Raw genomic sequence first — 15,708 nt, forward strand, 5'->3', positions numbered from 1 at the left:
ATTCAGTCCCATTGTCAACATACCCAGCCTTTGGTGTATCTTCATCGTAAAATATTCCTGTTTCTCCAACCCGTCGTCTTCTTTCGCAGAGGTCACTTAAATTAGCAGACTTCACTCCCCTTCTTCACTTGAAATATGTGCATTTGCTTCTTTTGTAATTAATTATTCCAAATTGCTGCAACTAGTGCGCGATCAGAGACAGCGTCCAGGAGAGCCTAGGTCCACACGGGGGCATTCTGCCTAGGGCCCTCATCCCCTTCTTTCAAATTAGGGGGTGATTTATGGGCACAGCAGGCAAGGGCAGTGTTCCCCATTTCCTTGGGGCAACAAGGGAGGCTGCCTACTCCCATAACAGCCTCTTAATTACCACGTGTGGGTCGGAGAGATGGTATTGTCGGCCATCTTCCAATGCGCCCCCTAGTGGCCCCCGATGTTCAAGCAACATCTACCCTTCAGCAGAGGTGGAGCTAGCTGCTCTGGCACCCAGAGCGGCACACATGCTGTGCACCCAGGGGTGGGGCTAGCCGCCCACAGGAGCGGGGCAAGAGTCCCAGGGGGTGCCACCCACAGTGAGTGGTGAGCATCCCAGGGGGGCGCTGCCCACGGTGAGTGTCCCAGGGGGCAGGGTGGCAATGTCACCCCCCCTCAGGGATGACATCTGGGGCAGGCTGCACCTATCATGCACCCCTTCAGGTCATGGGATCTAGACCCTGCTTTCCCTCTGGAGCAACAGCAGCAACAACAACAACAGAGAACAAGCCTTTTCCCTCTTTGATGTGATCTTCAGAGATTTGACAAGTTCAGTATTATCTATCTGGACAACTGAGTTCCTCCGTGCTTCACTGTGAAATAGCATGTGCTCCATCCAGGCTCAAAGGAGCAAGCAGGGTACCCTTTCCCGAAAAGAAAGCCACATATGGGATCATACAATTTCAATAATGAACATCCTCCTCCTCTTTCTTCATCGTCTACATATTTTTTTTTGCAAAATACGCACACACACAGAGAGAGACATACCAGATCCATACACCACAGTACAAGGGGAAACATCCAGTTTACTAAGCAAGTAACTTCCTCCAAGGTCTGTTGTGGATGGCCCACAGATTAGGAAGCAGAGAGTGGCAGATGGAATACCTATGGCAACATTTTCAGAGCAAAGGGATGAGACCAAGGAGTGGGGATTGGGGGCTGCAGTCACATGCTCACACACACACACATGCAATTTGGATGTTTGTATTATTAGCCGCTTTGATTTGTTTGCAGAAAATAAAAAGTTCAAGTTCATAGAAGCATAGAAGTGTAGAGTTGGAAGGGATCCCAAGGGTCATCCGGTCTAAACCTCTGCAATGCAAGAATCTTAACTAAAGCATCCAAATTGCACACTACGTCCACAGCATTCCCCTGATCCACCATGATTGTAACAGTATCACAAAAAGAAATGAGATTTTGTCTGGCATGACTTGTTTTTGAGAAACCCATGTTGGGTCATAGTAATCACAGCATCCTTTTCTAAGTACTCACATACCAACTGTTTAATCATCTGTTCTAGGACCTTCCCTGGTACTGATGTCAAGCTGACTGGTTCTTCTTTCCACCCTTTTTGAAGATGGGGGCAAGATTCACCTACTTCCAATCTGCAGGAACATCACCAGTTCTCCAATGTCCTCATAGATTATAGGCAGAGGCTCTGAGATTACATCCACAAGCTCCTTTAGTACCTTTGGATGCAGCTCATCAGGCCCTGGAGATCTGAATTCATAGTAGCTATGTGCTCCCTTACCACCTCTTTTTCTATCTCAGGCTGCAGCTCCCACCCTGCATTGCTTATTTTGTTATCACCAGGTTGGGCACTGCTTTCCTTCTGAGTGAAGTAGGTGTTGAGCAGTTCTGCCTTCTCTTTGTCACCCAGTAGCAATTCTCCATGTTCTCCACGTAGAGGATCTAATACTTGCCTGTTTTTCCTCTTGCTTTGAACATAGCCGAATAAACCTGTTTTATTATTTTAACCTCTTAAGCTCATTTTGAGCTTTAGCCATCCTGACCTTCTCTCTGCAACTATTGGCTACTCGTGTATTCTCTTCCTTCGTGATCTCTCCTTTCTTTGTTTTCTTATACATGCCCTTCTTACTTCTCAGCTCATCTGAAAGTGCTTACACAGCCACACTTTTTAAAAGGTAATTCCCACTTTTCTTTCTTGTTGGAATTGTCTGCATTTGGGCCTTCAATATTTCACCTTTAAGAAACTCCCATCCATGTTGGACTCCCTTCTCTTTGAATATTGCTGACCATGGAATCTCACCAAATAGCTCCTTACGCTTCTTGAAATTGGCCAGAGTGCAATTGCCTCGCCTGTGTATAATGATCACTTCCTCCCAGGTTTCCGAGTAGTTCCACTTCATCAATCAGTTCCTGTTGGTGAGGACCAGGACGAAGAGATATGACCCACTAGTTGCTTCTTCCACCTTCTGGGAAATGAAATTGCCAGTGAGGCAGTTGCGGAATTTATTGGACCTTACATTCTTAGAATCATAGAATTATAGATTTGGAAGGGACCATGAGGGTCATCTAGTTCAATCCCCTGCAGTGCAGGAATCTCCTAACAGATATCTCTGTGCAATATTCGCTACTTGCTCCATTGACTTGATCATTTTGTGACTCCATCAGTTCTACCAGATGGTTAGCAATGGCTGAGAATAAAAGGTTGTCCAGTTTAAGCTGGTCTTGACTGCTTTGTTGTCCTTCTTCTTTTAGCTGTTACCTTTCTGCTGAAAGCTCCAATTAAGATGGCAAGGAGGATATTGAAGAATAATAAACATGCATGTATGATTTGAAGACTGTTGACTATCAATATTTGCAAAGGAAAATCAGTCTGGACGGGTGGAAGTGAAAGCACCTTCATGTCCCTGGACTGAGAGTCCAACCCTGCAGGGAACTTTTCTGGGTGTGAAGCAGGAGGGAGTGTGGAGGTTTTGTCCTAAGTATGAACTGGGGTATGAGTCATGTCCAACTTTTGTGTTGTAGGTTTCTTCTTTGTGACTGCTCCCCCAGATACAGCCCTCTGCTATGCGTGTTCTTGGTCTCTGAGGTGGTCAGGGATGTCTGTGTCTGGGGCAGGGACAGGAGTGGGACTGCCATCTCTGGGGTGGTAGATAGGGGAAGCTACAGAGGTGGCCAAAGGTATATAGGGGGGAGGAGAAGGGCTAGTTACATCAAAGCCCTTGCCCATTCTGCTGTGCCCACTGTGCTTCAGAAACAGGAGACTCGATATTAACAATCCTGTCTAAGTTTGTCCTGGCCTACAGGTCAGGAAGAGACCTGAGCATCACTCTCTCCCAGTGAGTAGAGGACCTACTACTTGCTTGTTTTTCCTCTTGCTTTGAACATAGCTGAATAAACCTGTCCTGTGAGATGCAGCCTGGGAGCAATCTGAAAACTTGCCATGCCTTGCATCACAGCAAGGTCTCCTGAGCTGGCCTTAGAAGGAACCTTCCACACAGGCTACCCAAATGTTCTGCCTTGCAGGTCCTTAGGGCCATCACTCTACTGGTACCCAGGATGTGGTGCTCCCTCCCAACCTGAAAGATGGTTAGTTGGCCCCCTCGCTCCTAAATAAGCAGGACTTGTAATATCAGGGTATGAGGCTGCAGACACATCATACATTTAAACCATACAACTCCCCCCCCCCCAAGAAACCTGGGACCTGTCACTTGTCAAAGGTACTGGGAACCCTGTGAGGGGTAAACTACAGTTCCCATGATTCTTTGGAGGAAACCATGTGCCTTAAACGTACAGTGTGTGCACCACCTGAGATGGCCAAACAACATTCTTTGGAAGAAGAATGTCACATTTCAGGACAGTTTTGCCTGTTTGCCTAGAAGCAGACTGCAAAAGGACTTGCCCGTCCTTCTAAGGCTTTCTAATTCAAGCAAGGAAGGTTGTGCCACACATTTGGGAAACTGAGCAGATTGTAAAACTTTGGAGTCATGGGCCATCTTTGGGCAAGGACCTCTGCAGTATCCCAGGGAGTCTGTCCCCTGTGCTGCTAGAATGGCCACCTAGCTAGACAGAGCAATGACCTCTGGTAAACACATCCCATGACAATGGAGTCATTTTAATACCCCTGCCTAACGACCTCCAGTGGTTCAGATCAAGGGTATTGTCTGTAGTCTGATGCATGCACCTGAAACCTCGACTCAGTTATTACAATGTGCTCTATCTGGGGCTGCCCTCAGGCCTGGTCTGAAGACTCCATCTGGTTCAAAACACTGCAGCTAGAATGTTGATATGGCCAGCACAGAACTTTCTCCAAAACTTGCACCGGCTGCCCAGAAGCTACCTGGCCAAACTCAAGGTTCTTGCCTTAATTTACAAGGCCCTTTAACCATTTGGGCCCAAGAGACCAAAAAGAAAAATCTTAAACGAGGAGCTTATAGGCACCCTGTGCAGCTCCCTTGGTGTCAAGCGACTGTCCTGCAATCCCAGTTCCCATGGACTGCTCTGGCCTATCTCTGCACTGAAGAGGGGCCCTCATTTCTCTGACTTCCCAGGTCTCCAGCTTGAACAGGTTGTTCCACTCACTCTGCACTGCAGGGCTGGGAGACCAGTGGGGACCCTCTTTAAAAGCCAGCAACCCCGCCCCCAGCCACCTCCTGCCTCATTAAACCCTGGCTCCATAGTTCCCATTGGATTCAGGTAGGAATGTCCTTTGATAACCTTTCTGCCAGCCTAAAAGACGAGACTTGAACTCGCAGCCACCTGCTGTGTTGAGGACTCCCCGCAGGCAGCAGCAGCCTCCGGGGGAAGTGCGGCTTCGGGCTTGACGAGGGCAAGGCTGCGCGACCTGGTGGCCGTTCCGGGAACAGCGCCTGGAAAGCTCCCTCCCGCTCCTGCCACCTGCTCGCCAGGAGGAAGCCCCGGAGGCGGCGAAGGCGAAGTTATTTCCAAGGGCGAGCCCCCTCCCTCCTTACCTCCCTGTTGCCCCAGTGATGCCCTGTAAGGGGAAGAGGACGAGGGGCTCTGGGGTCCTCTTGAAGGTCTCAGGGAAAGGCCCAGGAGCACCTGTGGCTGAGGAGCCCCGGCTGTTCGGCAGGCCCCAGCAGGGACGCTTGGCTGGGGGGCTCCTCTGCCGGAGTCCCAGCGGGCGAGGTGGAGGCTCTTGTGTCCCGCGGCCTCCTTGCAAGAGCGGCGGGCGGGCGGGCGGGCTGCCCCCAAGGGAGGCAAGAAGCCAAGCCCCTGGCAGGCGGGCTTGGGACCTTCCTGGCGGGGCAGAGGGAAGGACTTTGCCGCTGGACTTTGCATTTGCACGTTGCTGGGTATTTTTTGCTTGTTTGAACACTGGCTGGTAAGAATCCAAATACAGTATGTGTAGGCGGCGGGGGGGGAGCCCCTCCTGGCTTGCTGGAGGGCAGCACCAGCTGATTGTGGGGCCCTGCTCCTGCCCAGCACCCCTTATTAGGGGACAAGCCTACCGACGCCCAGCTGGCTCCCCCTCTCTCTGTCTCCTTCGGCGGGAAGGCCAGGGCGCCTCGCTCTCCGGAGGGGCCTCCCTGCAGCTCTCCAGCCCTGACAGGCCAGCCTCCGCAGGCCAGGTCGTGGCTGTTGCCCCACGGGGGCAAAAAGTCTCCAGCTGGAGAGAGGGAGGGAGGGTGGGAAGGATGGTAGGCAGGAGCCAGGCGGGGGAGGGGGGAGGAACCGGCCGGCTCCCGGCCCCCTTGCTTCTGTCCTGGGGCCACCATGTGCGCCTCTGCCTGCCTGCGAGGGAGAGGGAGAAAGAGGGCGAGAGAGAGGGGAGCCTGCAACTTCTCCCATTGGCAGGGCCCGGGCAGCTCCTCCCCTTTCCCTTGCCTGCTGGTCTTTTATAAACCTGGTGCCGCTTTCGATCTCCCAGTCCTGCAGATGCACCCCGTGGGCCCTCCTGCACAGAGGTCTCCCCCGGCTGTCCCTCTGCCTTGCAAGCCCGGGGTTCCCCCTGCTTCCGACCCTCGCGCAAGCTCCAGGCTCTCCTCTCGCCCGCCCTCCCGCCCTCCTAGGCTATGGAGCTGGGCTGGGCGTGCAGCTCCCTGCTGTGGCTGCTTTTCCTCTCCAGCCTGGCCGTCAAACTCCTGCGCGCTGACCTGTTGCTGACCCCCGGCCTGCTGCTCCAGGTGGGGCTCCTGGTCCTGCTGCAGGGCGTCAGCCGAGCCTTCCTGCCCCTGCCCCTGGGCACAGCTCTCACGGGCACCGCCTGCTGGCTTGTCTTGACAGGGGCCACACAGAGGAAGAGGATCCCTGCGGTGGGGAGAGCCGTTTTCATCACAGGTGAGCCCAGCCAGCATCTCCGCAGGCTCTTGGCCATCCCTACACAACGCTGGCTTCCCAGAATGGAGGGAATGTGAGGGAAGGAGGAACGTGCCATGCCCCTAGCCTGGCAGAACCTCTCCTGCTTTGGCTGATCCACAGAGCAGGAGGGGGATCTCCCTTGGAGAGGGGCCTGTGGCATGGGGAGGCTTGCTCAGCATCTGAACCGCAGGGCTGAGTCAAGGTGGCGAGAGTTCCAAAGGGAAGGGGCTGGCCTTCCTGTGCGGCTTGGCTTCCTTGCACAAGCCATTTCAGCGCCCTGCTGGCTGTGCAGGACGCCTTCCTGCAAATCACCTGCTCTCCGCTTTAGGCTTCCACAGGTGGATCTGTGGCTGGAGCTGGGCTTTGCTGTCCCTTCTTCAGGGGCCTGTTAGGTAGGGAAGACTCCTAGGCCAGGCAAAGCAGCCCAAGGACAGTGAGCATGCTGCAATTGACCACCATGCAACTTAACATTTTCGCTGTGTTCTGTTTGTAAGGGAAATGCAGAGAGTCGTTTCTGGGTCTTGTGTGTCAGGACTCAGCTTGAGAGGTTGTGCCGCATCACCAGGGAGCTCTGAGCAGTCAGTGATGCCAGTTTCCAGGAGCACTTTGTGAGGGATGGCTTTTTGTGTGGCAAAAGATGCTTCCAGCCTCTAGGGTACCCCCTGGAAGACCAGGTGTCCTGCAGGAGCAGAGGATGGGGGCATCCCTGCTCTCTGAAAGGGGATGGAGTGGTGAACTGCCCCCCCCCATCCCAGGTGTTGGAGAGGCCAAGGTCAAATTTATTCTTGAAGTAGTGAAGTAATGATGAGGAGCCACTGGAGTCCCGTCCCATCCTGGGAAGCCTCTTGCCTCCAGCAGACCTTGTGGGCATGGCAAGCATCTCTCTACCCCCACTTTCCTCCCTGTTCCAAGTTTTGGGAAATAGTTTAGAAGCCAGCCTGGCAGGTGTGAAGCATGTTGTTCCCAAACCTTCCTGCCAGAAAGGCTAGTGAACTGAGGGTGGGCACCCCCTCCCGCCCCGCATTTGATTGAAGCAGCAATCTGAAACTTTTGCAGGCAGATGGCATCACAGTCCCTCTAGCTGAAATAGATGGAAGTCCCCAGCTGGTGCTCAATGGGAATTCCTCCCAAGGAAACCTGCAAAGGTTGGGCTTTGAGTCAGCAGCAGAAGCGAAGGGTCTTTCCCCTTCTTGAGATTCTGGATCGGCCAGAAGAGGAGGGTGAAGAGAAGCCCTAGGGTGTCGGGAAGAACCAAGGCAGGGCTAGGTCAAGAAGATGGGCAGTGGGGCTGAGGCTAGCTCTGGGGGACATGCTGGTCAGCTGCACCATCTGCTTGCTAGAGCAATGCAAGGGCTCTTTGCAAAAGGGGTGGGGTGGGGAGGAAACTGGCCAGTCCTGCTGTGGAAATAGGGACAGTTGGGATGAGGGCTCTTTGGGGTTTAGTGTCAAGTCTGTGATGGAGGAGAGGGGGCTGAGCAATATCTTGTGCCGAGTAGGGCAGGCAGTTTATAAAAAGAAAGGGATGTAGATGAGCCCCAAGTAGAGAACCCGCCTTGCAGGGACAGTGTTCCTTTCTGAAGCCCGGATGGCAGATAGGGCTGAGAAGCACCCATCTCTGGCTAAAACTGAGGAGCAGCTGCTGCTGCTGCTGCTGCTGCTGCTGCTGCTGCTGCTGCTGGCAGTCAGTGTAGGCAAGACTGGCTTAATGGACTTGCCTAACTTGGAATTTGCAGTCCCTAACTGTGAAAAATGGGACCGTCTGCTTACATATCACATATGCTGGTGAAGATGTGACAGTGCTGGCAGTGGGGATAAAAAGAAATCAACTAGTAGTCAAGTTGCTCATGGTGGGGGTGGGGACACAAGCTGCAGAGACAGTGCACCTCTGAGTACCAGGTATGTGGGAGCTACAGATACAAGGGGGTGAGCATCACCTTGATGCATTTTCTGCTTTGGAGCTTCTCTGAGGCACACAAGCAGCAATGCCGCTTATCTGCCCAGTAGCACCCCTCCCCCCTTGGGGAAAGTGCTCTTTGTGGCACCTGGAAGACAAACACATTTGTCACGGCAGAAGCTTTTGGGAGCTAGAGATGCTTGAAGTGGTGTCCTGAGTGGTGCATGTCTGCATGTTTGAGTATACGCATGGTTGGTGGGGATTGTTAACAGTGAAGTCAGAAAGAAATGAAACGCAGAAAGTACAGATAGTGGTAATTACCGTATGAACAGGGTTCATTCACAGAAGTCTGCTGCGTTGAAAACACTGACGTCCTGGCACTGGTGAGCCAATTAACATACGTTGTGTGATAAGATTCCATACTGCTGATACTGTCCACCAGTGATAAATTCTCGAATTGTAATTCAGCGGTTTCACGTTGCAGAGTCGCCCTTTGAAGTCCATCACTGGCTTTTGAATATTGCCATTCCTGGTGTTAGATTTGCATGCTGATTTGTTTGTTCTGCGTAGAACGTGGAAGAGCATTGCCTCCCAAGACCTGTGGGGGGGGGGCGTCATTGCCCAGCATGGGCTGTGGTTTCGGTTGGGAACTGTTTTTTTTCTATTAGGTCTGCCTTGTAATAGAAGATTCCTCGGTTACCAGGAGCCTTCACCACCTCCTCTCTTTTTTCACTCAGCTGAAACTGTGATGTTTAGGTGATTTGAAATAACACCTAAACGACCAGAGTCACTTTCCTGGAGGGCAGTGATGACATCACTTGAGGAAACCCCCAGAGATCATGCTGTTTCCACATGCTTCCAAACATTTATTTGACCTGTTGCTGCCTTTGGTCCAACAGGTCTGGCAGGTTTTTGAAACCATCAAAGAATCTGTGCAACCTGTTTGACCAGAGGCAAAAGTGGGGTGGGCACAGAGACCACATGCAGTGATGCCTTTTTCAACCAGCCTTTCACTCTTTGAAAAAACAACCCTCTGCCTGGGCTTCAGGTGGCCCCCTCACTTGCCAGGGGACTTCATCCAGTTCACTTGGGGTTGACTTAGTGAGCACAACAGGAGTTACCCTGTTCTTCCCATGGCTTCCTCTTGCCTCAGAGCCTTCTCTACCCTCTGTGGTGGGGATGGAGAACTCAGGCTCCGAATGCCAAAGGATGTCCAAATGTGAAAATAAGCACTGTTCCTGCTGATGCATCAAATAACATTTCATGGGACACTTAAGATTGCTACGGGCCATGAAGGGACAGGCAAATATTTGCTATATCTGAAGACTAAGAAGAAAAGAATGAGGGTACGCTGGGGTGTCTGGGTGTGGGTGCTGTTCTCAAATCCCATTTAAGTTTTCAGGGCTGTGTAAGCTGGCGTCATTTTTGTAAGCTGCTTTGGGTCCAATATTGATGGAGATAAGTAGGATATAAGTTGCTAAAATTTAAAATAAAATCAGAAACTAATGTTCGAAGCAGATCTTGTTTCACAAAAACAAAGTATGAACTCATGGCTAGCAACTAGCAGCTCCACATTTGCAAAGCTCTTGTTCCAGAGCTTCCCTTTGTGGAAAGTTTAGGATTTTGTAACATTCTTGGGTAGAGCACCCACCTTTGGGGAGCCTCCTGGAGCCATGGAGAAGCAGTGGTGAGATAACCTAATTCAGTCAGTCCCAGGTAGAGGGAGGTCCCACAATCTCTCCTGTTTCCCCTTGAGCAGTGCAAGCTCTCCTTGCAGCTACTGCTGCGCTGGTGCTGCAAACAACTGAACAGGCCAGAGCCCTGGCTTGGCCTCCCTGTGTGCCCACCTGCCAGTTTTGGACAAGGAAGGAAGGAGCTGAGGCTGGGAAGAAGGCCCTTTTGACAAGGGGCCAGAGCCCAAGATAGTGTAAATCTGAACAAGTCACTCTTTGGTGCCATCAGCATCAGGACCCTTCTTGTCTCACTCCAGAACAGAAGGATGGAGGCAGCTGGGAAGATCTTGAGATGCTTCTTGGTAAGTGAAGCATTCTGATGCCTCTTCTTGCACAGTCTGATCTTAGCCACCTACAGCCCACCAGCCTCTCAATTGTTCTGGCCCACAAAACCAGACAAAGGCTGGTTGGTGCTCACACCATGAGGCTGACACTGAGAGGAGGGCTCGGCAGTGGCCCACCATGACGCAGCGAGCACAGTTTTCTCTGGAGAGTCAGCAGTTGGGGGAGAAGCTGCACATTTCATGGGAGAGCCACGAGGGGATCTCTTGGTCTTTTCATTCCAGTACGACTGTAAGTGTTGGTGTGCAGGCTCTGACTTTGATCATATGCTTGCTGGTGGTGGGGATGCTTAACTTTTCCCTCATCAAAATTGCTCCCCTAGATCAGGTCTAAATCCCATGGAAAGAAGATTGTATGCATTTTTTGGGGGGTGTCACATCAGGCATTCAGCCCCCCCTTCTCCATAACTGCTCAATTTAACATGTCTGAGCCATCACCCCAAGAGAGTGGGGTGCTTTCCATGACTTAATGTGTCAGAGTGCAAGCCCCACATTTTCTGAGCACTGTGAGACACCAGTGATGGTTCCTTTGTCCTTCCTTCCTCCCCTCCCCTTCACAACTGTGGCATTTATTCCTGTCCCAGTGCAACTGAGGGAGATCAGCTGGGCCCCCTGGAAGGCAGGGAGAGGCACCCAGTCCAGGAGAGGCTGGGCTGACTTTGGGCAGGCTATCCGCCTGGGCGCTTGCATATCTTGGTCTCCTCTCTAGCCAGAGAGATGGAAATGAATTGTGAATACTGCCGGGGAGGAGAGGATCAGAGGCATCGTATCTGCCAGGGCTGAGTGGCTCTTTCTTCTCCACTGCTCTGCTGGCAGGAGACAGCGACTGCATCCTTCACATGTGCACATTGGGGCGCCTCCCTCCACACATGAGCACTTTCAGTTTTATGCCTCCAAAATCTGTCCCAGTGTTTCTGCACTGTTTCTAGTGTGTGGCTCACGGAGGATGTGCTCATGCTACGTGTGGCTGTCCCCGCTCTTCAGTTGGCACTTCCCCACCCATCAGCAGTTCCAGAAACCTGAGGTTGCTTGTGGGCACGCATACAGGTACTTTGTTTACTTTTTTTTTTTTTTTAAGTAATACAAGTTTCCTGATATGCCAGAGCAGTAGAAAAAAAAGAATGTGCCCGTCTGGCTTCGAGTCAGGCCAGAATTTGAAGCTACTCCTCTGAAAGGCCTGCCCCTTCCTTTCCTCCCCTTTTGCTTTTCCGTCTCCTGCACCTGCAAGGGCAGATTTTATTATTATTTTTCCATATTATTTTCAAGCGCAGTTCTGTGCAAGTGAGCTGCTTGAAAATAAAAATAACCACAAACATGATTTCAGCAACAACCAGTGAAAAAGGCAGGCTGCATCAATTCCTTTAGGCTGATGGAAGCATAATGGCAGGGGAAATGTCAGCCACGCATGCTGAAAAAAACACCCATCCACAAAATGTACGTTCACAGTCCGGTAATATGTGCTTTTATATTGAATTTTCTACCCTAATCAGATTGGATTAATTGGATGAGGAGAATGTGTGTACATTACAAAATACTTACAACAACAGAGACACGAGCAGCTTCAAATGCATATAAATCTCCATTGTGGACAAGCCGAAAAGCCTATTATTATTATTATTATTATTATTATTATTATTATTATTATTTTGACAGGATGAGGTGTTCACTGCAAACTGGAATAAATTGTGTGTTCAAATTACTACAGGTGGCTGTTGTGTTCCATGGGCACCCCCTCCCCCACTTTGAATTTCCCCTGTCCGGTGCTGGAGTTTTGCTTCTGATTCAGCTTTATGATGGAGCTACATGATAGCATCCAAAGGCAAGTCCAGTTGAGAGTAAGAGGCTCCTTTCTCCTCCACTCTGGGAAGGAAATGATGGCTAGGAATGATGGCTGGGAGTCCTTGCCATTGCTGCCAGGGCTGAAATAGGAGCAAAACTGTGGCCAGGTGTACACAAAGAGGCTGTGAAGTCTTTCTGCTATCAAGGCTCCCTCTTGGACCTGAGTAGAATATTTGGCTCTTTTACCCTGGCTTTGAATAGAAATTCTGGGCTGTGGTGCCCTCCAGCTCAAAGTTTGACCCAATTGGACCAGAGCCCAACATATCTGCACTTGTGAGTCCAGTGGAGAAGATGTGAGGCCTGCCTGTCTTGGCTATTTGGAATGGGGATCTTGCAGTAGAAGAGTCACTTGGCATTGCAACTTTCTCAACAGGGGCCTGAGCTTAGTTTCACTCTTACTTAGAAATGAGTTTTGAGTCACTTTAGGGAGACACCCAGCTTTTATTCTTGGCCTTTCCCATTCATGCTCAAGGACACTTTGGTTGAGAGAGACCTCTTAGTTTTCAGCCACAGAAGGAACAGGTTAAAATTCCCATCATGGGTCAAGCCCACAGTGTGGTTACTGGTGGATGGAGAATTGATGTCACCAACAAACATTCAAATCTTTCATCTTTTGGGTTGTAAGTTAGCTGGTGTTCTCATGCGCAATTCTGAGATGGTTTAGGAAAAACACGACAAATTTGTCCAATTTGGGCAGTTTCTGTGGTTAACATGTTTCAGTTTAAAAATGGATGATCCAAAACAGTGGTAAAATCAGTAAGTTCTAGGATCTGATGCCCCTGGGGATCCATCTGAGCTTGCACTGCCCTGGTTCCCACCAAACTAAACTCTGCTTGTAAGCTTCCTTTTAAATAGGTGCCTTGTTCTCGTTGCTTCATCAGGTTCAAGCTCTTGTTTGCGAACTACTGATGGAAGTGTTGCAGTGTTTGGTTAAGGAACTCTTACTTGAACTTCTGTTCTTTTGCGCTTCCTTTGTTTGTTTGAATTAAGCTTAGTCTATTGTAAAACTTTGCCTCTTTCTTTAATGTTCACGTGTATCGTTCGAGGGACCCAAATGGTGGCCAGGCCATCACTACATGAGTATCAGTCCCACAGTTTAACTCTGTGCTGCGTGAAGCATTTTCTGTTCTCTGGCCTGGATCCTCCAAATTGAGCTCTGTTAGAAGTCCACAAGCTCTACTGTTAAGAGAGACAGAGGGAAACTTGCCTCTGTCCAGTTTTTCAATGCCAGGGCTAATTCTATGCACCTCTGTTATCTTCACACTTACCTTTTCCACACTAAGAAACCCCAAACCTTTCCTCTATTCCGTCAAGAATCCCGTTGGCCCTTTGCTGAACCTTTTGCAGCTCTACAATATCCTTTTAGATGTGAGCTAACCAGAACTGTACTTATACAGTCTTCCCAGTGTGGTCACTTCATAGATTGGTATGCAGTAGTGGCATTATGATATCAGCAGCTTTATTTTCAATTCCTTTCCCAATGATCCCTAAGCATGGATTTCAATGGCCAAGTTGTTCACCAGGGCCAGATGATTTAAGCATATAACTCCATTCCTGGCCCAACTGCACTGGCTGCCAGTTAGTTTCTGGGCCCAATTCAGAGTGTTGTTTTTGACCTATAAAGTAGCAGTACCTCAAGGACTGCCTCTCTCCATATGAACTAACCTGGACCATACAGTAATAATCTGAGGCCTCTCTTTGTGTGCCTCCTCCATGAGTGGCCCAAAGGGTGACAACACGAGAATGGGCATTTTCTGTGGTGGCTCCCCATTTGTGGAATGCCTCTCCCTAGGATGGCTCACTTGGGCGTTTCATTACATATCTTCAGTGCCAAGGCCAAAACTTTCCTCTATAACCAGGCCTTTTAGAAGTGGGTGGGATGTTTTTAATGTATTTCTCATTCCTCTTGGTTTTAATGTAGCTACGTGGGGTCTACTGTCTGTTTGCTTGTAAGTCACTTTTGGGTAAGCCGATATAAGTACATACATACATACACATTTTTCAAAGCTGCCCCAAATCGGGCCAGCGCCGTCACTGAGCTATCTGCTGTGACCCCAAGGTATCGTTGCTGGCCAGTTCAAACTGCAGGGACATAGGTGTGAAATGAAGATACCTTCCTCCTTACTATACACTCATTCATTCATTCATTCATTCCCCACCCTTCACCCTAAGGTCCTACTTACATTGAATTGCATTTGTATTTTAATGTCCATTCAACTGGTTTGGATAAATCCTGCTGGAGCTCCTCAGAATCCTCCCCCTCCCCTGAACAAATTGATATTGTCAACAAAGTTACCTGAGTGCTCATTCCTCACTCTAGCTCATATATGAACAAATTAGACCTCTACTACTCAAAGCACAGGTTTCAATGCTGATCATCGGGAGGCTCTACTTCCTACATCCCTCCATTCAGAAAACTGTTCACTTATTCCTACTCTTCACTTCCTGTCCTTTAATCACTTACTGATCCAGGTCCTGCCCTCATGACTGCCAAGCTTACTCAGGAGTCTTGGGTGAGGTCCTTTGTCGAACTAACTACTGTATATGCTTGTTGACACCCTCAAAGAGCTCCCAGTGAGTTACTGAGACAGGAGCCCAGGGCAGCAAATGTTTCTCTGATTAAAGAGCGAAAATCAAATAAAAATATATTTAAAACTTTTAAAACTATTTAAAACACCTAAAAACAATAAAATGCAAAAAAAAAAAAAAATCAAATTGAAGAATAGATGTAACCAAATCATGTGTCAGTAGGACAGCCCACTGTAACATGTTTTCAGCACACATCTGAAAGAGTACATTGTTGGTGTCTGCCTAACATCAATAGGCAGGGAGTTCCAAAGCAGAGGTTTTGCTAGCCTCAAGGAACGACTCCTTACAAACATGGGATGGATACTGTGTGAGACTTTTAAGATATATTGCCTGGTTTTTTATGGGGGAAGGCTGGAGGGTGCTGAGAATTGGATGGGAGAAAAGCAAGACTTCATTCCTCTTGGCCCAGCACTTGTCTCTCCAATGGAGAAAGAGAGAGTGTTGTTTGCTTGTCACAGAGGAAGGAGTGGAGGTGCTGAATGTTGTCAAAAATAAAGCGCTTCAGCATTTCCTAGCTGCTAAGCAGAGGGGTGAAAAAGAGACCTTCCCAAATGTTCTAATTAATAAAATAATAAAAATCTAGGCTTTTTAGTCTCTGTGGGAAAATGTGGAGGTATCCATGTTTTCTTTTTACCTTTTCAGCCCTGCCCAAATTTGTTAAAGCTCTTTTCAAGTGTCCTGCAGTCTGAGACTTTCTCTGCTGAGCTGCTGGGAGTTATAGCCCAAAGCCTCTGGAGATTGGCTGGTATCTCCCCCCCCCCCCATAAAAACCCTACTGTCTTCTCTGGGTGAATAGGGGGCTTGTCTATCTTCTCCCCCAAATGTACTGCTGTGAGTAAAGCCTCTGTTTCCACTTAAGAGTAGCAGGATCCACCCAGGGCTGCTTGGGTAAGATTTGCTTATCAATGGAGCATTTTAGTGTTAATGTTATTGTTTATACTTTTTCCTCATTTTTTTTACAAGGTATCTCAAAGTGAGTTACAAAATATTAAAA

General features: G+C 49.4%; 1 protein-coding gene across 1 annotated transcript in view; it reads left to right on the forward strand.

Moving 5' to 3' along the window:
• Positions 1-5,676: 5,676 nt before the first annotated feature.
• The window catches only part of HSD11B2 (hydroxysteroid 11-beta dehydrogenase 2), a 28,461-nt gene continuing 18,429 nt past the window's right edge, over positions 5,677-15,708 (forward strand). The window contains exon 1 of the mRNA XM_079988119.1: positions 5,677-6,297. Within this exon, the coding sequence (XP_079844245.1) occupies positions 6,033-6,297 (265 nt within the window). The 5' untranslated portion in view covers positions 5,677-6,032. The remainder of the gene's footprint in view (positions 6,298-15,708) is intronic.

This window comes from Podarcis cretensis, assembly GCF_951804945.1.
Source record: "Podarcis cretensis genome assembly, chromosome: 8".
In the NCBI taxonomy this organism is placed as follows: Eukaryota; Metazoa; Chordata; class Lepidosauria; order Squamata; family Lacertidae; genus Podarcis; species Podarcis cretensis.